Source organism: Taudactylus pleione, unplaced genomic scaffold, assembly GCF_031769625.1.
Source record: "Taudactylus pleione unplaced genomic scaffold, aTauple2 ptg000510l, whole genome shotgun sequence".
In the NCBI taxonomy this organism is placed as follows: Eukaryota; Metazoa; Chordata; class Amphibia; order Anura; family Myobatrachidae; genus Taudactylus; species Taudactylus pleione.
The window spans coordinates 3,973,442-3,997,721 of NW_028284912.1; the positions used below are offsets into that span (position 1 = coordinate 3,973,442).

Here is a 24,280-nt window from a genome sequence, read left to right on the forward strand (position 1 = left end):
TAGGGTTTGGGATTCGGGAATGGATCAGGTGTTACATTACATGATCCCCCACTAAAAAAGTGCAATGCAAACAGTACCAGGCTAGATCGCACCAATACGGGAAGCAGGCTTCTCTTGTGTAATATATGGTGGTGGCTCGCTGTGTCATATCAGCGTTCTGGGCAGCCAGCATATATACACAGTACTGTAGGTAGTAAAGCACATAATTATTGTGTCATACTAAATATTTATATATATATCTCCTTTTACTATATTGTGTGGATGAGAGCTGTTCTCACAGTGCAGTAACACTTTTTTCCCGTGAATGGGTGGGTAGGGGCCCCAGTGCATTGCTTTGCCCAGGGCCCACACTGCTGTTAAGACAGCCCTGGGGGCAAATCTCGGGCCTGTCAATTTTCTGTTAATAATCATTCTCACTTGTAGTTTCCTTTTCTTTTACCCCCAGCATCTTCTGCCCGCCCCTATCTCCTCCCTGATCCATTCCCCCTCCAACTGGCCTTCTTTATTTAACACACACATTTTAAAATACTCTCATACCCGGGACTCAAACCCATCACCTCTTACATGGCAGTCAGACACTTTCCACATGGAGCTATCTGCCCCACAATTTCTGATGGCAGCCCATGAGGTCACATCCCTATTTTGGGGGCTCATCTTATGTCCCTATTTAAAAAAATAGGAGGGGGGGGTGGGCGCCAATGCTCTTTCTGGCCCAGGGCACCAAAAAGTCTAGTTACGGCTCTGTTTGTAGCAGACAATTTAGCAGGTTAGTCTGTGATTTTACAGTGATGTCATAGCATCAGGGCAGTTCAGTCACTCGGTCTGTGTAGCAGGCTAGTCTGTGATTGGACGGTGATGTCACGTAAGAGTGCAGTGCAGTCACAGGCTCTTATAAAGCACCATTCCATCTTGGACTGCATAAAAGAGGGGCTAACAAAACCGTAATCAGCAGGGGCATTGGTTGAAACCATACAGATACTTCAAGATGCAGAAACATGACTCACGCGGCGGGAACAAAAATCCATAGGACATCTGCTTATCTGTTTTGTAAGCGGAACAGCTTTGACTGTTGCCAGGAGAGATGCGGGGGTCCAGTCTTACACAGCTTGATAAATAATCAGGGACGCCAGATAATTCAGCCTGTGTTGATTAGAAATTGCATAATATGATAAAACATAATTTCACCAGCTGTGTATAACCGTGGGAGAGGCTCTCTCATATGTACCATTGTGAAATGTAAGGGCGGAGTAATGTTATTTTTAGCAAGCTCAAACCAGGATTATTGCATGCACATGTATTGCACTTAAAAAGGTATTATTAGTATAAGGGTCGTCCAAAGCATGGCCTCGGGAGAATCTGGCACTGCTGGGCACAGTAGTTCAGCCACATGTTGACATTGGCAGTGTACCTTTATATTAATACAGCATCCGCTAACAGACTATAAGGCTCATTTACAAAATGTCACTGTGTGTCTGGTTTTGCGCAGTTCCGTAGGTAGCAATGTGTGGATCGGCTTTCAAAGATGGGGCGAACTGCACCCTCAAATGGGAGCAGTTAGGAAGATCTGGAGCATTTTGATGGAGTAGGGATTAATTGCCCCTAGGGCACGAAGATGAAAGATTTTACTATGTGGGAAAAGATCATTTAAAATTACATGGAGGGGTGAAGACGACACATTTAAAAGGGAACATTCCCCATCCTGCATGAGGGAAAACAGTCCTCATTGCCCCACAAAAGCCTTGATTTGTCCAGTGACTGCATTGATGGAAATAAACAGAATTACTTTGTTAGGAGAAAATCAGAGATTTTACTTTAGCAAAGGCCATGGCACTAATGCAGTGATTCCCAACCTTGCTCCTCAAGGCACGCTAATACCCCTTTTACACCAAAGCAAAAACCTGGGTTTTTGCAGGGTCTACCCGGGTTGCAGCTCAGTGTAAAAGGGTCCCTGAAAAATAACCTGGGTCAAGTGACCCTGCAATCCAACCCAGGTAGCTACCAGGGTTGGACCCAGGATGGACCCAGGTAATGGTGCAGTGTAAACGGTGCAACTCAGGTTATCTGATCTGGATCATGCCTAAAATGAGCTGATTGGTGGTTGTGGAGCAGTCACCTCCCACTTTTTATGACCTCACAGGTTTAGCAGGGCAGACCTGAGTTCAGTGTGAACAGGGCTGACCTGGGAGTAACCCAGATGAAAGGTGCAGTGTAAATGGGTCTGACCAGGGTTGGAACCATGTCCAAAAACCCAGGTCGGACCTGGGTTTTTGGTGGAAAAGAGGTATAACAGTCCTGGTTTTAGTGATATCCATGGTTGAGCACAGATGGTCAAATCAAAATAACTGAGGTACTAATTAAGTCACCTGTGCTCAAGTAAGGTTCTCCTTAAAACCTGGACTGTTAGTGTGCCTTGAGGACCGTGGTTGGGAACCCCTGCACTAATGTGTAAAGCAGCGCACATAATTCAGTATTGGTCAGCTGGTCAGGTCTCGTGACTTTTAGAAATACTTTTACCCAACCAGGAAGGGCTGAAAGCATCGGGGCGGGTGTGGGTACACACTTGTCCAATGGTTGGACCAATTGGTCGGTCGGGGGTTGGATTGACCGCAGATGGGACAAGTGTGTACCAGTCTTAAGAATGTTGCGTTACCATGTGACCATTTTGCAGAGGGCCAATGGGATGGGAGAAGGCTTTATATAGCCTAGTTGCCAGAGATTGGCCTCTTTGTTCCAGTAAGTTAAACCACCCACCACCACTATTAATTAATAGTTCAGTTAAGATGGAGACAATGGCTTGCCTGTACTTTCCAGGCCACCATGATGAATACCCACTAAAGCGGTGACCTTATTCCAACCAGATAGGTTTGTCTGTTTGGTTACTTCTTAGTAGAAGACTGGGGTTTGGGAAAAATGATCATGGGCTGAAGGAGGATATCAATCGCTAGGCGTCTTCTAAGGAACGGCCACAGAGAGCCACTGACCTGCTTCGATATGGTATACGATGTCCAGAGTGGCATCAGCAGAGCTTCGCTGTAACCGCTTACAAAATCGCTGTGATGTAACAGCGTGTACTTGGTCTTAAACAACACTGCCGGTCTTCCATACAAGAGGTTTTTATCTGGAAACACAGGATAGATACCAAGCACAAAATTTACAAACGGGAAAATATAAAACGGCATGATTTAAAAATTATATACATCTTATTATTATTTTTTTTTAAACAATTGCAACTAAAACAATAAAATGCATTTGTACTGCGCTTGCAACAAAACAAAACAAAAAAAAAGCTCAAAATTCTCTGGCTTAGATTTTGCATCGTTACCGGGATGAGAACATACTGTAGATGACGTGCAAACATGAACACGATGGAAAATATGACATGTAATATTTGTACATTGGTTAAAGCAATGGTTAGCAGCACTGACACAGCAAGCTCAGATTGACACTACAGAGTTCACACTTACATACATACATACTGTACATACACACACTAGTGAAACATACAGCTGCTTCTGGTTCTAAATTCATAAACTTTCTCAAGCCGTTCCTTAAAATGAAAAGTAACCTAGAGCTGTAGAATTATGGTTTGCAGTCACACCTTACCAGAGTAAATTATTTTAAACTATAGTAATTGTTTCACGAAAAAGGCAGGGGTTCCCAAACTCTGCCCTCGAGGCGCCCGAACAGCCCAGGTTTTAAGGATATCCATGCTTAAGCACAGATGACTTAATTAGTACTTAAGTGAGCTTAACTCTACCATCTGTGCACAAGCATGAATATCCTTAAAACCTGGACTGTTAGGGAGCCTCGAGGAACGAGTTTGGGAATTCCCGGTTTTACCTCCCTACCGCGACAGTATTGCATCACAGGTCACATCTCCTTTTAATGACCTCATCCGTGAAAAGATACAACGTGTGACGTAATACTTTTTGTTGTGACAAGAACGGAACGTACAGATTTTACCAGTTCATTTTTTATCCAAAAGATTAAGGGTTCAAATAAAACGGGCGAATAATAATACAGGGTGCGCTGGGGTGTTTATGCCACAAGAGGAAAGAGGCGCTGCCCTAAAGAGTGTCCCATCTACATAGAAAAGGAGATGTGATAAAACAGAAAACCATACAACAGATGCACACTGCTGGGCCCTTAGTGAATCATCCACAATTACTACTTATGGTAAATACTGGCGTATCCTGGTGAATGCTTCATGGCTCTGTACCTTCTTGGGCAGCTTATGAATGGGAGCACTACTTCAACAAGCCATAAATAATTAACCTAACGAGTTCTGTGGAATAATTATCTAGATCAGACTCCTATTAATAAAATAAATACTTGAGTCTATACAAGTAGCTGATAGGACTTGTTCCCGCTAACAGCGGAGCCTTTTGCATGGAGAAGCTGGAAATTGGGCAAAAAAGTAAAATGGCGTCTTAACAGCTGCTCCATGGGACTGCTGCTGCTGCTGCACCTGGCACATAGGAGCTGGTCTGTGTTGTTCTATCACGTTTAAAGCTGCCATTTTCACTCTATTATGGATGCAGAAAATGAATGGTTTTAAAATGGATGAGCTATTTTGTGCCACAAATGGGGTGTTAGTTTTATCCGGTTTTAGAGGCTGGACCAGCCGTGAAAAGGCTTCGGTTCTAGGGCTCACCAGCACTGAAAGACAATCCTGAAGGCTCCGTTTGCTGCCTTTCCCTTGAAGAACTTATAGCTGCCTCTTCTGTGCTGCCACTTAAACTCTCTAATAAGACAGCAGACCCTTCAATCCCATCCTCAGTAGACATGTCTGGATGGTCCATCATTGGAAAGAGAAAGATGCATTAATCTGTCGCCTGTCTTCACTGACAGATAAGACACAACACACAGGACAGACAGATTTCGTGGTTGGTTCGCACGTTGCACAATGACACAAAGTCAGTTGCAGGGACAGTGACAGACGAGGTTAGTAAATCTATATGAATAATGAACGCACAAACCTGGGTTCCTTGATGGCACCTCCTTAATTTCATTGCTAAGTTCGTCTACTGCTACATCTGTCAACACAAACAAATACGATTACTGCAATTAATGGTGACAAATGTATGGTCATAGCTTCGTGATAATCAAGTCTACAAGGCCACAGACGTGTTCTCACAACGGGCTAACACTGCAAAGCAGAGAACAGGTCAGCTAGTAAAGTTTCGGAAGCCAAAAATCACAGAGTATAAAAACACAAAACAATCTTTCACAGCAAATGGAGTTAAGTGTTAGCGCCTACAAATGGCGCAGCGATTTACAGAGGATCACACCAGTCCATGTCCAAAAGGAGCTTACAGTCTAACACAAGAACAGTAACCTTCCGGTATGTATGTTTGGACTGTGGGAGGAAACAGAGCACCCAAAGGAAATGCATCCAAAAAGGAAGAGAACATGAAAACTCTGCACAGATGGTACACTGGCTGGAAAGAAACTCTAGCACAGCAATGCTAACCACTGAGCCCCATAAAATGTTGCTAAAAGAGCGGATGAGTATTTAATATTGCTTAGTTCATCTTTAATCAGGTGCTCAATAAACAGGACCATTTCATTGCAAATATTACCTACTATAAAAGTCCTTCTCAAACACACAATGCATCAATGCAGCGGAAAAGTCATCCAGTAAATACGGATGAGGTCATATGATGTTATGGTGGCGGTCATCTGCGATACAGTGATATGCACATGAATTGGCTGGTGAAACTCGTCTGTTTGTTTGTTGTAATTAAAATATCAGTGTAACTTAGTAAGTGACTTTAGTTGCATCTATAGTGTAATTACCATCATCATTTAAACATGCATTTTCTGATAAAAAAAAAAAAACCATACAGGCAATTAATGCACTAAGGTATCTATGTACTAAGCCTTGGCGAGAAATAAAGTGGACGGAGGTATAAAGTACCAACCAATCAGCTCCTAGCTGTCATTTTTCAAACAGCCTGTAACATGACAGTTAGGAGCTGATTGGTTGGTACTTTATCTCCCTCCAAGGCTTAGTACATAGCTCCCTTTATCTAATAGTGACTGCAAACCATAATGTTACATTAAATGAAAGGAGCACAAAAGGAAATTAGAGGCTGGGCTGTGAACTAGAAGGTATACTTATGCTGCTATAAGCATACTGGGGCACAGCAGAGCCATAATCTTCCAGGAAGTCACATTCACTTTGAAGCCAAGGGGATAATTTACTCCTGTCCCTAACTTTCAGACGCTGAAGGGATCGGAGTTTGCTTCCAACCTAATTAAGCAGGTGTAAACATTTAAAACAAAAAAAACCCTTAAGCTCCCTTTTCTTCTAAACCCAATTAGACGGGCGAGCGACAAGCTCAGGCTCGCCAAGATGGCCGAAGACATTACAGGAAATTCTGAATGGAGGTAGAGATCTATCCTGAGCATCCAACATAACATTCACCATCATCCCAGTAACTATTATTACTGTACATTAAACCACTAATTGTAAGCATTTAATGTTGTTCTGTTTTTAAGCCGTGCTAATTACATAAGAGCAGACATTGAAAATGTAGCCAAAGGCAACCGGTAATTATATAGTTTGCTTGAATAGAAAGTATTATACGGACAGAGGGGGAGATATAGCAAGCCTTCTGATGAGGTAAGTTTCCCATAGCAAGCAATCAGCTTGTAGCTATTATTTTATAGAATGTACTAGATGAATAATAGCTAGAATCTGATTGGTTGATATGGGTAACTTCTCCACTGCCCTCCTTGGAAGGGTTGATACTGTAGCTCTCCCCCTTAGAAAGCAGGAGGATGTTTCCAGCGTCACAGAGTCCAGGTACAGTACAGTAGTATTGCTACTGATCCGTTATATTATTCATTACTCTCAGTCTTCTTGAAAACAATAGCTTAGACTGGGCAAAGGGGGCGATGTATTAAACCTTGGAGAGAGAAAGAGTGGGGAAGTTATGCAAAGCAACCAATCAGCTTCTGTCATATATCTAGCACAGACTATGAAATGACAGTTAGGAGCTGATTGGGTGCTTTGGGAAACTTTGTGACGCACTATGCAGAAAAATGCGGTCAAACCTCCGAAAATGCAGTTTTCTGCGCTTGACCGCATTCCCCGTATGCACCAAGCTCCAGAAAGCGAAACTTTCAGGAGCTTGGTACAGATAGGCAACGCCATCTTTAGATGGCGTTGCCAAATAGAAGCCTATAGGATTCTTTTCAGAGTTCTCCCCAAGAGGGATCCAATAGGATCCCTCCCAGGGTCCCCCACGGCTCCCATAGACGCAGAGGGACTCCTAGGTCATAAACCCGGAAATCCCCACAACGCAAAGGACAGCTCTTATCGGGGGAGGCATCTTCTGCTTATATTATGCGTACGGCGTTACTAAACGCTGGTATTCAGGCGATGATTGGAGGGAAACATCACACCCCAAAATACGTTGCTTGATGCATCCCGCCCCCAAGTCTTTAGACATCTCGCCTGAAGTCAGTTATCCAGAATATATTTTGGAAAGGAGTACTTTTTGGAATTAACTCTTCAAGCCTATTTTATTAGTGGTCTCAGATGTTTTAGAATTGAAAAAAAATTAAATCTCTTGCACCTGTATAATGTGAATGGTACTGTATTACAATTACATCATTATGGCTCTTTCCGCCAATATTATTTTTAGTTCATGACCTATCATGGTGATTCTATCACTGCAACCAAGTTGCCCATGTTCACTAGCCCGTACACTCATACGTAGAGAGACGTAATCATATTAGATCATGGAAAATAATGAAAGCTGGTCTACAGTGTGGCCAACTGTACATAGGAGTCTTCTGGTGCCCCGACACGACGCGATATCACAGCTGATACCGAGCATCAGAGCCAATGATATAGGCGCCTACTCGCCAAAAAATTACTGCAACTCCAGAAGACGAATACTCAGCATGGGAGAAAATGTTACATTGTGACAGTGCATCATTCTTACCATCTGTTCCTTTCAGATAAAGCCGTTTATTCAGTTCCTCAGCTTTGTTCTTCATATATAATGAAAAAAGTAAAATACATACAAGGTAATCATTAGCCTGCATTGCAATCTGCAGCTATACAATAAGGTACAGAGCAGCATTCACCGGCATCGTAATCAGCAAGGAGAGAAACGACAGATGTCTAGAGTCCGCTCTGAGCTAGAATCTCTGTTCAGATAACAAGTAGAGCTGCTATCTGGCAATTGCGGACATGTATACAAATGTAATATATACGATAGATCGATTGGATGGATATATAGTATGAGGAAGAGGGGGAGAGAGATAGGAGGAAGTGGAGGTGGGGAGGGGGGGAAGATAGAGAGAGGGAGGGAGAGGAAAAGGTGGAGATGGGGGGGAGAGATAGAAGGTAGAAGGGTGAGAGATGGGAGAAAGAGGGGGAGAGAGATGGGAGAAAAAGGGGGAGAGAAAGATGAGAGGGGAAGGAGGAGATGGGAGGAGGAGGGGGCAATAGAGAGATGGGTGGAAAAAGTAGAGACAGGAAAGAGGCTTGTGGAAGAGGGGGGAGAGGAAGAGGAGGAAGAGGGGGAGAGAGATGTGTTACACTGAATATAAATAATGTGAATATGGTAACAAATTGAAGTCACATTTTTGTTTTTTTATCAGAGTTTTTTCGATCATTTGTAAAATTTCAAAACAATGTAATAGTTTCTAGGCAAAGTCTTACGTTCCACAAAATGTTTGAAGGCGGCTGTATTACCGAATTAGGACTTTGCTCAGATTGCTCATCTTATTACACAGCTAGGAAATTTACTTCTAAATGTAATTTATGGGGACGTTCCGCATTCATGGCGCGTTACCTTGTCGTCACAGGAACATCCCAGCTCCTCGTTTACAGTGGATGGAGAAGTGACGATCGGGAGCGGTTTGGAGACCTCATCGGGCATGGTCGGCTTGTGAGAGGCCACACGTAGAAGGTGATTTAAGCTTCCATGAGTTCCATTGTTGGGGGCAGGTTTTAAACCGAGTATATCTATGCATACAGGACACAGATTACCACTACACTTTATGTTAGGAGGCGATGAAAGACAAATCTTAACTACAGATGTGTCCACATACATCTTACTTCCTTGCGTGTTAAACAGCCCTTCTAGTCGCGCCATGCCGTGCCGTGGCTCGGCAGTGCCGAACGTGTTTTTTTTCGTGCAAATTTTTACCTTCAAATGCATCTTATTTGCAAAGCGATGCGCATAAAGCCCATTCTGTGCGCAACTGCGGCTGTATCTGCATGCGAAACGCTACGTTACAGTGTCGCTGACGCGTAACGTAGCATTTCGCATGCAGATACACCCTTTAATCAGCAGAAGCTGCTTGTGTGCCCTATCACATCGCTTTGCAAATAAGACGCATTTTAAGGTTTAAAGTCGCACAAAAAGATGCTCTGCAATACCGCGTCGCACTGCGCTCTCGTGTTAGGTTTTACGTGACTTGTAGCGCACAGAGGTAAGATGTAGGTGGACATGTCTGCTTGTGGTTTCATCTATTTCAACTTACTTATTTACGCAGAATATCGAAGTACAGTGCAGAATTAATATAGCTCCTTCCCCATAGACCCCTCCCTGCCCTTCATTACCCGAAGGCACATCCCAAAAGATGCAAAATATTTGGGCGGTTGTGAGCACGGCCGCCAGTAGAAATGTCTGACGGTCACAGATAAAGGAGGTGTGGCCACAACCCCCCCCCAGCAACCATGGCTGTGAGAAACCCCACAATTTTGCACCATGAGAGCCCAAGTAGTAAACTGAGGATTTGTTTAAAAAGTGGAATTAAGAAATATACAGTAATGTGTGTGCCAGGACAGGAGGCAGTGTAATAATCGGGAGTGTCATTAACCCCATTATATTTATCTTTACAATTTGGAACACGAGCAGTAATAAAACTAGACGAAGAGTTAACCGACGCACACAAATCGGTAAGAGGGTTCCGCTCACAGGCTCACATTCTACACTACAATACACAACAGTCCCATATTACAATGAAGCAGAGGACAGTTACTCACCACACATAACGTTGTATAGTTCAATATTTTCAAATGCAGGCACTTTTGTCTTGTGCCTAAATGTAGGACCATAGCCAACAAAGACTGTCTAGTAAAACAAAAGAATAAACAGATTAGTGGTGGGAAATGTTTCTTCTAAGGTCTATAAATGGCGATTTTCTCCTCCGTACCTGCATACTGCTGATTTTATTGTCATAGCCGTGGTCCCCTTGGAAAGCACATCTTCCTTGCTTCTTGTGTACATCTCCCATTTTCCTGGATAAAGACTAAAGTTAGGCGCTTGCAGGTAAAGGCAGTTTAATCATTTTACATTTTATAGAAATGAATGTACAGCAACAGGCCTTTCCCAATATGCACAAAAACAAACGAACATAAAAACCTCTCACTTACGTTTTTTTTGTTTATTTCCAATAGAGACGCAGTTGAACTAAAACTTCCATCTCTCCAGATTCACAGATGGACATCGGGACAATAAAAATGTCCAAATCATGCAGTAAACTACAAAAAGGTGAGGAGACAATTCTGCCCTAAGGATCCCCTTATCTGGATTTATCAGGTTGCAGTATTATCTCAAAATAGAGATTGTGGCACGCTATATTCAGCGGGACAGACTCAGGGCCTGATTCAGACCCACTCGCGAGAGCGCAGCGCTCGCAAGCGGGTCGATGTTCCCCCACTGCGCATGCGCCGCCTCCGGTGTGCGCATGCGCAAGCCCCAGGGAGCGACGTCAGCTCCGTCGCTCCGGGGCTCACTACAAGACGGGGCGGCTGTCGATGTTGACAGCTCGCCCCGTTTTGTAGGCGGGGAGGGGGGTGGCTGCACAAACGCAGGCGTCCTCTTAGGAACGCCTGCAGTTTGTGGGTTGCCCTACTGACACCCTACTGATGTCAGTAGTGGACTTCCTGCTCTCTTAGAGCAGAAAGTCCACTCGGGCTTGCGGGAGCAGAGACCCTCCCGCAGGGTCTCTACGCAAGCCCGATGGTCACCCACAAAAACGCCCTGATTCAGAGCGAGCGCTCGCAAACAGCGAGCGCCTCTGAATCAGGCCCCCAGTATTGAAAATGCCAATTTATTAAAAATACATTTGTTAAATGAATAGATAATAGCTGTAGTGTGATCGTCACTAGCTAATAAAATAGCACCATTATAACAATATAACAGTTGCCGGCTATCGTACAGTAGACCAAATGGAAATTATATAAATTATCCAAAGGGTGTATGGTGATGGAGCCAGCTTGGTGTTAGTGGTGAGCCAACCGGTGGTGGAGCAAATATGGATACCACCAAGGAAATAAAATGGCAGATTGTGGTATAGATTACGATGAATTACAGTAGTAATAGTTTCAATATATATAGGTTTACGGAAATACTTCTGATCTCCCTGGTGAGAAATACTGTATATACAATTGGTATAAATAAAGTAGCTGAGATAGAGAGGTGCGCCGCATAGTTCTCGAGCTGGGATTCAGAAGACCACCCTGTGTGTGTAGGACCTCATAGGCCTCCATGCTTGTCGCTGTGGATAGTAGGATACAGCGATTGATTACATACGGTTCTAGCCCAACCCTCTTCGTCTCCTGCACATGTCTAACCAGTATGTGCTCTGACCCTAAAAGGTATTGTAAGGAAGTGGTGATGGGTTCCATAGACAGAGGGAACACAATTGCTTGATAGGAGATAATTATAAGATCTATACATTCCACCGTGGGACACTTTCAAGCATAAAATTAATATTTCCATCTGGTATCCCAAGGTCATTTTGGAGAAAAGCCACGATAGCTGCTTATCAGGTCTGCCAATACGTCAGGCAGGCCTGGATACCAGGAGGTACGCCCTTTTGGTGGGTATGGCTATGCGCACTCGTTGTGTACATATCTATGGTGCATGCTGCCAGACTGCAGGTTATAGGAGTGGCCAGTGTCGGACTGGGACATGAAGGGCACACCGTTGGAATACAGTGATAGGGGCCCATGCTTAAAGGGTGTGGTCATCCACCAGAGGGGGTGTGGCCAGCCAGATGCTTGGCTAACCAATGGGCAAATCTTGGTGTAGTTTCTATAGAAGAGAACCAAGCCCCCATGCTGATCAGTGTTCTTGGTAACTGACCATCTAATAGAGTAACAGTCTATCATTTGAGGTCTGGAACCTGACACCTAGAGGAGGGGGTGGGGCCCACCGGGGATTTCCCCTGTACTTCTGTGGGCCAGTCCAACCCTGGGCGTGGCTACGCTTCCCCTGCACTCCGAAGTCTCTACAGAAGATTTGGTAATTTGTACCCGCTCCCACACAACCACAGACCCTCTTCGAGCTTCTGGCTATTTTTTTGCCAAACTGGCTTTTTAATTCTCTGCATTTATGGGCAACTAACCCATTTTACTTCTTAACTAGCAAGTGCTGGGTGCTAACTGCGTAATGAAGTGAGAGACTTTTACTCTAACGTTCAGCGACTGAAGTGGACATTTATAAGTGTCAACATTGAAAATATAATTGATGGGAATTTGCAAGTATTACAAATAAAGCAGTAGTGGCGTTTTTATGCCATACTGCCGTATACAGGCCCACGCTGACCACTGCCAACACGGATTTACAGGTAAGAGATCTATGGTTCAGAATCCTGACCACTGGAAATTGAAAATGAATAATTGCTGCTTCTTCACATGCAAATAATAACCAGGCATGTTTTCAAACACTCGCTGTAGGGAGCACGAACAAACAATTTCATGAAGAGAACTTTGAAGACATCTTTGAGAGATTATTATTAAATGTTCAATTCATTGTTCATTTAGTATATGTTAGGCATGAATCTCTAAACTACAGAAATACACCATTACTTAGGACAAGACTGCAGAAACTATTTAAAAGTTTTGGTGTTGGCATAATTAAACTGAATGGAGGCGAAGAAGCTTTTGCCTATTAATGTCAAGATGAATTGCAGGAGATCCTTAAATTACACTCATTTCAAATACTGTGATTTAAACAGGCAACACTTACACTAAAATTACAAGTCAAACACATAATCATCACAAACTGGTCCATCTCAGACTGGCCAATAAGGCAGCCAATGGTTCCACCATGTCCCAAACCAAACACCCAGAAATGATGCTTAACGTTACTAGATCCCTGCAAAGACTCCAAAACAATGGGGGGACCATTTAGTGCATGAAACCACACACTGAGCAGACTGCTCGGCAATGCAACACAGAACAATGATAAATCGTACATAAATGGCTTTCAGCAATCTTTCTGTGCATGTGTGCGCATGTTTTCCTTCAACCAAACGCTCACCTTACGACATGCCATTTTCTTTCTACCAGCAGGTGAATATCCTCTATCCGCCTGTTATTGGCATAGTGCAGTCTCTTCGGCAGGTGTTGCTTCAGGTAAGGTTTAAAGTGCTGGTCAGGCTTTTTGCACTGGAAGAAAAAGAAAAAACACTTGAAGGGCTGTTTGACAGACATCATACAAGCTATATACTGGTATAACTGAGAAGTGGCCAAATTATTATGACCAGCAGGGGATTTTATGCAGAGTACCTATTCCACAGATAACGCTGATGTAGGATGTCTGAGTCTGTATAAGAAGAACGGAAAGGCAAAGGTACGCAGAGATTGAAGTGTACGCAACGTCACTCATGGAATAATGGGTAAATGACGCGATCTGACGGGCTTTGATCGTGGAATGATTGTTGGCGCTTGCAGCTGCGGTGTGAGCCCTGGCGAATTGTTTGGGGGCGGCAGTTGGTAAGGTGCACACAGAGTGGACCAGTATACGAAAAAAACTGGGTCTGAGCGCAGGGCCTATGGTCGTAAACGGCTACTGGATGCTGGAGCGGAACGGAGAGTGGGCAAACTTGTCCAGTCCCACAGATGGGCCAGCAGTGCATCGAATTACAGATCATCTAAATCAGGGACCAACACATTACATTATATGGGCTACAGAAGCAGAAAGTCTGTCCGCGTGTCATTGCTCTGCTGTACACAAGGTGAGACGCCTCCAGATTACTCAGGAGCACAGCACCTGGACAGTAAATTAGATGGTAGTGGGAGGGTATGGAGACCACAGCACAAAACCATGGATCCTTCTTGCTTCATCGCGATTCTACAGGCTGGCGGTGGCAACGTTATGGAGATGCAGTTCATGGCATTTGGGCTGATGTTCCTTACGAAAATTAGTAGAATTCAAGCCATATAAAAGGCCAAAAGGTGGCAATATCAGCAAGATACCGCTGTATCGGCATCGTTAATTTAATATTGGTTAAATAATGCCCTTATTTTGCGCTGTGATGTAAAGAAATTACCGCACCTCAAGTGGAACCCGTTAGTGGAACCCCAACAAATTAAAATAACCAAACAATACTTAGAGGGCGCAATTGTACTACTCCCATAAAGAGTTAAAATGGCCACGTAAATGTTTATCGCTTACACAGCAGTAATCTGTGGTCAGCGATCCTATAAAGGGGCAGACGTATATATAATAATATTTTCGTATAGAAAAGATATTCCTTCCATACTGTTTACTTGCCTCCGGCAATTAAGATATGGCAGCTGGAAGGCAAGCTAACTGGTTGCTAAGCAACCCACCTGGAACTCTGAGTGGTCAGATGATAAACGCACTCATTGCCGGGAGACTAAACGGAAGTGGGAGCCTCTAGACTTCAAACATGTAAAGTTGGAGTTTCTGGCATTCAATGTATGACTGCTGGAACGCAAGCGTGTCAGTTGCCGTGTGATGAACCCGGAACTGCCGCTCTTCCGGGGACGCTCGGAAAATAGGCGGGCCATCGGATTTAAGCAGATTACCACTTGGAATCCCTCATTTTCCTCCAGTATTTAGGGATAAGGCTTAATAGGTAATTGAGCAGCCCTAGAGGAAAAGTATGAATTTTGGACATAATGATAAGAGAGTAAAATCCGTTATGAGGGAATCATCTAACAGGAAGTGACATCATTCCTAGTTGAGAATATAAGGGAGGTAGGAGAGAACTTCTCATTACAGCGTGATCCTGGGATCAGAGTACATCACAATTTGAGAATTGTCCTCAGTTGAATAGTGAGTATATGGAAATCTTCCAGCACAATCCTGGTTATTGTTTTAGCTATGTTATATGTATCTAAATTCAATGTCTTTCTTTGTATATTCTTTGTAAACAGTTCAGGGTTATCATAAGTGTAGAATGACAAAGTTTGAGTTATTCTTATATACTTTATTGCAAAATAATGTTTTAATTATGGCATATGATGACCTTTATATGGTCTATTACAAAATAATTAAATAGACGGTGATTATTCAATGTATTTTGGGATTATACCGTGTGACGGTTATGTTTCAATGTATAGGTCCTTCTTAGGGACAACATTTTGTCAGCTGTCTATTGGATCATATACAATTTTGGTCCTTCTTAGGGACAATATTTCGGCAGCTTTCCATTGGATCACATACAATTTTGGTATGTACAGTATTTTCCTCATTATAGGCACATTTTACAGCAAGACCCTACATGTTTTTGACCTCCTCACCTTGATTGTTTATATTCATTTTAAGATGTGTATATCCCTGATGAAGTCCTAACGGACGAAACGCGTTGGCTTGTGATTCTTAATTCATTGGTCAGAAGGGAGAAACCTGCCTTGAAATTTCACCCTATAAGGGGAAACGGCAGGACAATTAATGTCATCTTCCACTGCTATAACCAATGGAAAACTAATTGTGTAAGCAATTTTATGTATAAATCTTTTTATGTCAATTTGTCTACCATACCTAATAGTAGGCCATTGGGCCATTTCTTGGGTGTTCTTTTTTGGTGAGTGGGTCTTTTTTAGAAAGTTACTCTTGGAGCCTATGGAATCTATTATCAACTGTATTGGAGTTTCTATTAAAGAGAAGAGATCTATCTAAAAAGGACAATATTGGACATTTAGTTATAAAAAAACTGAACACATTTTTTCATATGCAAAAAAAAAATTCAGACAGTATTGCGCCCTCTAAGTATTGTTTGAAGATTATATATATATATATATATATATATATACACACACACACACATATATATACACACACACACACACACACCAGAATTTGGTGCAGTACAAAATATAAACTATTGCTGGGGAAATAATGGATTGCTAGATAGATATCCTGTAGTGTAAGCAGCAGATGATATATTGATCCAGATCTGCAGGAAAGGAGTGAGCACTTAACTCTAGTAGGGCCGTCTATAATCTAAACCCATAGTTGCCTAATCTCCTAGAACGGCTGTGACCTCGGACACTCGATTCGCGCTGAATCACATCTTCATGGCCCCGCCCCCTGCTTCACAATTTTGGTAACCTCGGCATTGTACAGCGGGGGTGGCGCCATGATAACGCGGCTATGCCCTGCTACGCCCATAGGGGGCAGCCAAAATGTCCCAAAGTATATCTATACGCACAACACTGCAGTGATCCAATGAGAATCTAACAAGTGATTATCATTTATACAATATTATTACCATATTTAAACAAGTGCTCAAATGAGTCTGAGGCAAGAGGTCTGTAAGTCTGGTGATCATTTTATAATGGTCTTATGACCACAAGGTTATACCAGCAAAGCCAGGCTATAGAAAGCTCAGCAAGAAATACATAAAAAGGATGTAGCCCAATTATATAATAGCTTATAAAGATAGGGGTAGATGTACTAAGCCTTGGAGAGAGAGAGAGAGATAAAGGGGCCTATTCATTATACCTTCATTAAAGTTTTTTTCAAACATTGCCTTACTTTGAAGTAGGAAGCCATTCATAAAACTAGTAATGCAGGAGATCTCACTGATATCTGTTGGTTATTTCTGGGGGTGTAGAAATTATGCCATTCATCAAATTCCGAAAATTATGTATTTCTGGAATTTGATGGTGTTACTGTACGACATCCTCAGATACCATACAGCTCCCGCAAGGCATCACAAACTGCAGTTTACATGCCAGCTTGTGAAGCAGTGGGACCGCAGCGGGACTTCTCTCCTCCTCCCCTCTTCCCCTTCTGCGCTCCATCCTGGCCGTCTCCCTCCCACGCCGCAGCGGCGTGAAGCGTCACTCCCCTCTGTCCGGTCCCCGGTGGTACTTGTATGTACTTAATTAACTGTTCATTTACTTAGCAGAAGCACATACAAGTGCCACCAGGGAACAGACAGTGGGGAGACGCTTCACGCTGCAGTAGCATGCAGAGGCGGGGATAGCATTTGAGAGAGAAAAATCTATTTGTATTTTATTGAACACTTACTGCAGCTGTAAACAAACCTACACACGCACAGCACTGATTACAGCTGCGGTAAGTTAGAGCAGGTAGAGAAAAGTATCTATTTCCTGAAAAGCTGTCATCACAAAAATGACAGCTTTTCGGAATAGATACTTATGGAGCGGAGGAATTATGAGTTCCTCCGGTAATTAAGTAGAACTCCATGCGAGTTCTAAACCTAATTACCTCCAGAGAATTTTAGGTAATGATGAAAAAACTCCAAAGTACCAACCAATCAGCTCTTAACTGTCATTTTTCAAACACAGCCTGTACAATGGCAGTTAGGAGCTGATTGGTTGGTACTTTCTCTCCAAGGCTTAGTACATAGACCCCTAGCAGAATAATAATGTAACTGTTCCATAATCCCCATGTCCGCTTTACTACTACGTTTTGCAGTTACCACACTTACGCGCATGTAGCGCTTCTCTGTATCATAGTTTGCCTTGTATTACATATAATTTATTTCCCTAAGACTTTATTAACTGTGATACTTACTGTAAGATTTGCAACAACTGCTTTTGGATCATCTAGGAATAAAACAAAAATATAAAAGATGAAATATAGTAAATATTCTAAAACTGTAATAAAAGTAAAACAAAGACTGGGCTTGTCTGCTTTACACGTGGTGGCGAGTAGATCTTGCTTCACCAACAGTGTACAAGTAGGTACAGATGTCTGCAACCAGAGTAAGCCCCCTTTGCATGGAGCTCCTCTATTTAGATTGTTTTCCCGTTATGCAACTAAAGATCTCATTCTCTCCGATACTTACTCATTCACCTACTGATGAATGGTCTGTGACCAGGACCTTCTGTAATACAGTCCTAGAATCAGCAATGCAGCACTTCAACCTTGAATTTAGAAAACTTTGGGGCCAAGATTTCATGGAGCTTAATGAACTTGTGAGAGGATGGGATCTGTAGTCACGTGGGCTGAGGTGTTCTTTATATTAAGCAGGTAAGGTCTAAAGACAGTCATTCTGAACGTGATCACAGGTGAAGCAGGCTACGGAGTGGTGGTCCACCCTATCTGGGAGATGCTACCATGCCATAACGCTGAAGACAGACATTTGTTATATCACAAGTAGAAAACAAAATAAGATCCATAACCTGTAGTGGATCAATAGGAAAATTAATACTTTGGGGAAGGTTTATGGGAAGAGAAATATAACAAAATGTAATTATTGCCCACTGTAACCAAGTCTGTCATTTTGTCTACCATAGTTTACAACATGAAAGTGAATGTGTCATTTGATGCAGTGGCGGAACTATAGCCACTGCCGGGGACATGGGGCCTGGTAACAGGTCGTCCCACTATCATTTATGTGCAAATGGAGTCAAGAAAAAAAAATAGAGCCTCTTAGGGTAGTCCTTCCAGGGTGTCGTCATCGATGGCGGCAGACAACCATTGGCAAAAAAAAAAATCACTGCAGTTGGAGTAAGCAGTTAGCGCCAATGCACACCTCCCCCTCCCAGTTTCTGGGCATCCTGAAACTGGGTTTAACTACATTAAAAAGATTGACAATGTCTAGATAGACACCGCATGCTAGACAGTCAATAGGTCGACAGGGAGAAAAGGTTGACACACAAAATGTCGACATGGATGAAGATAGACAAGTACAAAAGGTTGACAGGATCAGAAGGTTGCTAAAAGAAAAAAATTGTAAACACAAAAATGGGAATTATTTTTTTTTTTAAATTAGGTTCAGGCACTTAGAGGAGGTTAGGGACAGGGGTACAGGGTTAGGCACTAGGAGGAGGCACGGTTAGGGTTAGGCACTAGGAGGTACGGTTAGGGTTAGGCACTAGGAGGGAAGGTTAGGGTTAGGCACAGATTAGGGTTAGAAAAGAAACCTGCTGGAACTTCTTGTTGTCATCCTGGATTTACACTAGGTGAGGGCAGATGAAAAAGTAAACATCGCTGTGACTATTTCCAGAAGAGTACTGATGGTAGAGAACCATCGGACCACCGCCACTGGTGCAAAACCATCGACCATTGGACATAAATCTATGAATGGTCAATCATTATCGCTGTGTATGCAAAGGATGAGAGGAGCAGAGCGGAGGCCATGGACAAACTGCACCCCCACCCCCCTACCCCTTCAAATCTAGCTATGTGGCCCAGTGATGTAGAGTTCCGTCCCGGTTGGTTGCTATGGGTTACTCATGCACCAATCTTCATAAATGTCCCCATATATGTTATTATGCATTAAATAAAAAATGAATGAGAAAGCCACACCAGAATGCAGCTTTCAATGCATATAACCACTAGTGTGTACCATATGCTGAAGTTATAATTTGAATAGCATTCTATTTTCAATGCATTGAAGTGTTTGTAACGCATTGAAGTTTTACTTACCGCTAGTCCTAAGGTTTCCAGCACAGACATGACAGTACACACGCGTGTCTCTCCAGTGCTGGCCGCCTTTACTGGCATATGAACGAGCATTGTATGTGCCCGATATTTTTCTCTTCTGTGTGTTTTTTACAGCTTTATCGCAACACTGACCTGGAAGACGGAGCGCCAGCTTATAATGCCTGTCTAGCACTACAATCGTAATTTAGCCCGGAGGCTGACAATTTAAGCATGAGGGACATTAAACGGAGCCGGCCCTAGCCAAATTAGTGCACTAGGCATGATTTTTGTAGGTGCACCCCCCCATGCCATGAACGGCACTTGGACTTAGTTTATGTTAATTGTTAGGCTTAGTGGGTGCGCTCTCCTTGAAGTAGACTAAGGCGACAGCCAATTGTCCTGGATGGGAAATGGCTATACCACCTGGACGGGTGATTGAAGGTAAAGTAGAGTTGATCACCAATGCTTGGCTTGTGTGTGTTTGTTTGAGCTTTTTGGTTGTTGTTGTCCTGTGCGTTCTTTTTGTACAGTCACCATTATTATCATTATTAACTGATAGTCTAAAATTTAATGCACTTGCCAAAAATAAATTTGACAAAAATTTTAAACGCCAACACTGTTGTCTGTGTTTTTATTTTAGAAGTTAAGTTTAATTGTATTTAAGAAAGTATTATATGGTAACACGATAATACACGTTAGTGAGTTTATGGAAGGTGTGTACGGTCATGAATGGTCACTTACATTACCCATGCATTACCATTTAAGGTGTAATACCAAAACAGCAAGATTAGCCAAGAAACCTCTGCAATAATATCACTTTAGTATGAGCAGCATGGCTGGCGCAGTGGTTAGTACTACCGCTGAACATACATTACTGTTTCATGAGTTCAATTTTCGGCTATGCCTGATATGTGTGTGAAGTTTGTATGTTCTCGCCGAGTGCCCCGGTTTCCTCCTGTCAAAGACATACTGATAGGTAACTTGGCTGCTGATACCACAAATTTACTTTGGTAAATAGGCCCCTTAGTCTTTAGTGAAGATAACACAGTGTAACCGACCACTCCATTCCCAAATGCTTCAGTCTAGAAAATCTATATTTAAAAAATATATTCAAAAATAAATCAGGTCACTTGCTATGAAATATGAAAATACGTTCTATCCACGAGCTGGCACGATTATTATTTCAGCCAAACCGTTTGACAGATGAGTGCATAATAATTTCAGATTAATTCATTTAACTTGTATAACTTGTAGATGTACCTTATCGCCATTTTTTCGAATGTAACCAGATCAAAGCTTTCTGCAGAGTCCGATTTTCGTTCATTATTATTTATTTACAATCCTTTACATAGCGCACACCTATGCCGCAGTGCTCTATAGGAGTCCTTTCACATCAGTCCCTGCCCCAGTGGAGCTTACAATCTATACTCCCTACCACATGGACATATAGACACACGGCTTATTTTTTTGTCAGTATCCAGGTAACCTATCAGTATGTTTGTAGAGTAGTGGATGAAAACCAGGAACACTTGGAGAACATACAAACTCCACACAAAGTGCCTTGGTCTAGAATTGAACACATGTCCTCAGGGCTGTGAGGCAGTAATCCTAACTACTATGCCAACCATTCATTTGTGTGTTTCATTAAGGTACGGATTCATAGTGTGATCTGGACAATCCATTTGCCATAATAGACTCAACTGGCTGCAAATCACAGCATCTATGGGCCGAAAACCCTGCTGATCCCAATGTAGATTTGATGGGGAGCCATGAGGAGTCCAGTGAGACGGACACAGATGGAGAACGCATTTCATTGTGACTACAAAATCACCCGACCGCGCTAAATGTGTCCTGTTGGATCTATACGTTTGGCCCAGTGCCAAATGAGCAGACCCTTCAAATTTGTCCAAACGCAAGCCTTTAGGCCCACCCTGTGTATTGGCTTCCTTCATTTATTCTTAGTTGCTTACTATACATACATACGTTTCATTTACAGCTCATCTTAACAATACCATGGGTCTTGCGAGTCCAGTGATAAGAGGACTATTGCCATAGAACTGATAAATGATAAGTAAACCAGTGTGTGAAATGTACCCAATATAAAACAATCGGTGTGTAGTAATAGAAATGCTTGTGTGAGATCTAGAGCCAATGAGGCATACTGACTAGATATTTGGGCATATTTGTTAAAGTGGTTTTGCAGGAGATCCATAGAAAAGCCGTTTCTGGGCGACACCAACAAAATGATAACATCCCCCGGATTTATGTAGGGGGTACAGCAGCACATGCTGCGGTTTCCCCATATCCAATCACAATAGCAGCCCCCATAGGTCACTATAGGGGCTGCTATATTCTGAGATTTACCAAGTTCCAGAATGTGAAGCATTCTTCTATTGGAGGTAACCATTGTAGCCTATACGCTACACGACGCAACGTTTACCGGGAGAGGGATCCGTATTTTAATCTTTTAAAATGACAGAAGACTCATTAACCAGCAGCTCCTCCACTTACGTTTAGGAAGATTGATTTTTGTACGCATGCGTCCTAATGGTCCAGCCAATAGCACAAAGTCATCCACGTTGTTGATGTACGAGTTCAGTAGTTCGGTCCTCTCGCAAGTTGCTTCCTCCATGCCTGCGGACACAAAACTGCAGTCAATTGCGCAACTTATAAATAAATGCAGAGTGTATGTGCATTTCTATGGGATTGGTGCCCAGGATCCCAGCGCTCAGAATCCCGACGCCGGCTTCCCAACTGGGTTACAGTCCGAACACAACCACATAAGTATACTAAACCGAAGCTTTCCAGCAGCCCAAACCTAAAAAACCCCCAGCAACCTAACACTAACCCCTCCCACTAGTGCCTAACCCCAGCCACCTCCTAACCCCAATACTTCGTGTTGGGATGCAGGAGTCGGCATTATGTGCGCGGGCAACTCGACAGCCGGGATCATAACTACATCCCTTTCTATGGATATTGGGAACAGTGCCCCATAACTCAGCACTATTACTGTATATCACTAATTTTCAGAGTATTGTCAGGAAAAAAAGGTTCATGCAGTATAACAAAGGTACACAATCCATTCTGGTTATCGGCTTTGTACAGTATGTGTGTCGGCATATGATACAGGTGGTCGCTAATTTAAAAGGGTTATAAACCCGTATTAGAATTATAACAGGATTGAGCTCATGCTTGCCTGTGTGATTAAATGTTCTGCTCACCCGTGGTCTCACCAAGACAGCTGGGTAGGGAGAGAACAGTTTGTTCTAGTGACGATTGTTTAAAAATAAATAAAATAAATAAATAAAATTTGTGACTTCCAACGACAAAGTTCATAGCCTAATATACGTCCTCTGCATTGGTCAAGCTTGGAATCTTGGATAAAGCCTGGCTTTTTAATTAAACCGTCAAAAAAAATTAATTCAAACCAATCTGGCAGACATGTAATTTTGCAGCTATTAATGGCCCCAGCTGGCTAAATAAAAGACACTGCTGGAGCCCAGAAACCTTTACCCTGAGAACACACAAACTACCGAGCTGAACTTTACCTGAGCCAAGAACATTTGACAATATCAAGCTGGAGATTTACAAGTAATGACATGTGCCGTGATTTACATACCGGATCACGGCCTCGAATCTACTCCGGCACACACTCAGCACAACAAATTCTACTACAAAATGTGGAGAGTATCAAAAAAAAAATATGTTATATTAAAAAGGGGACACAGGGCCAAATGTAATAGGGTAAAACTCTCACACTAATACATTGATCGAGTTGTATTTTCAAAACAGAAAACACCAGGATTAGAGTTTAAATCTTAAGAGTTTTTTGAGTCTGAAAAACATCCGAGTTTGTATGTTCTGTGACTTTATTACATTGGCAAAGTTTAGAAATGTGACAGTTTTCTCTCAAATCTTCTAAACTCTCACCCTATTACATTTGGCCCAAAACCTCAGAATGGGAACATTCATACTTGAACAGGCTCTGTGAAGCGAAGGCAAATTCATTTTTGCGGCAAACGTTGACGGCAGCAGAAGAAAAGAGCAAAAAAAACAACAAAAAAAAGTAATACTCGCCATGATCGCCGACAAAGATGATGTTGACGCATCGATGTAACTTCATTTGTTTTAAACCATCCATTAACATGCCAACAATTGCGTCAATATCCTTCAGCTGATTAATCAACTACAATAAAAAAGTAAACAAAAAGTTAAAATGGTAATACAGAAATGGTCTAAGCCAGTGGTTCCCAAACCCAAACTGGTTCCCAAACTGTGCGCCATGGCACCCTGGGGTGCCTCGGGACACTTGCAGGGGTGCCTCAGGTTGGTGATCCAGCACCAAATCAAATTCTTTATGGTCAATGTAATGTAAATATGTGGACAAACAGAAGCACAAACCTGTCCCCACCACATAACTGACCCTAAGGATGACAGGTCAGCACTATTTTCTACTTTACTACATTTTTTTCTGAATTTCTCAATAAGAAACTTTTGGCTTAGGGGTGCCGTGAAAATAATGCTGATACTCTAGGGCGCCATAATTCGAAAAAGTTTGGGAACTTCTGTTCTAAGCTACAAAAAAAAAAAAAAAACACTCTGACTTATAGCAGTTAAAACGTAAAACATTAAGAAGCATTTTATTT

General features: G+C 42.6%; 1 protein-coding gene across 6 annotated transcripts in view; it reads right to left on the minus strand.

Annotated features, from left to right (window-relative positions):
* ENPP2 (ectonucleotide pyrophosphatase/phosphodiesterase 2) overlaps nt 1-24,280 on the minus strand; it is a 101,306-nt gene that overhangs the window by 17,024 nt on the left and 60,002 nt on the right. For 2 of the 6 annotated variants that reach the window (XM_088450196.1, XM_088450197.1), the window contains exons 12-23: nt 23,712-23,820; nt 22,146-22,268; nt 17,778-17,809; nt 13,302-13,429; nt 10,186-10,270; nt 10,016-10,103; nt 8,817-8,989; nt 7,959-8,007; nt 4,980-5,036; nt 4,655-4,789; nt 2,982-3,118; nt 1,005-1,140 (exon numbers count right to left, since the gene is read on the minus strand). In XM_088450196.1, the coding sequence (XP_088306322.1) occupies nt 1,005-1,140; nt 2,982-3,118; nt 4,655-4,789; nt 4,980-5,036; nt 7,959-8,007; nt 8,817-8,989; nt 10,016-10,103; nt 10,186-10,270; nt 13,302-13,429; nt 17,778-17,809; nt 22,146-22,268; nt 23,712-23,820 (1,252 nt within the window). The remainder of the gene's footprint in view (nt 1-1,004; nt 1,141-2,981; nt 3,119-4,654; nt 4,790-4,979; nt 5,037-7,958; nt 8,008-8,816; nt 8,990-10,015; nt 10,104-10,185; nt 10,271-13,301; nt 13,430-17,777; nt 17,810-22,145; nt 22,269-23,711; nt 23,821-24,280) is intronic. The other 4 variants (XM_088450198.1, XM_088450199.1, XM_088450200.1 and 1 more) reach the window with 2 other exon arrangements.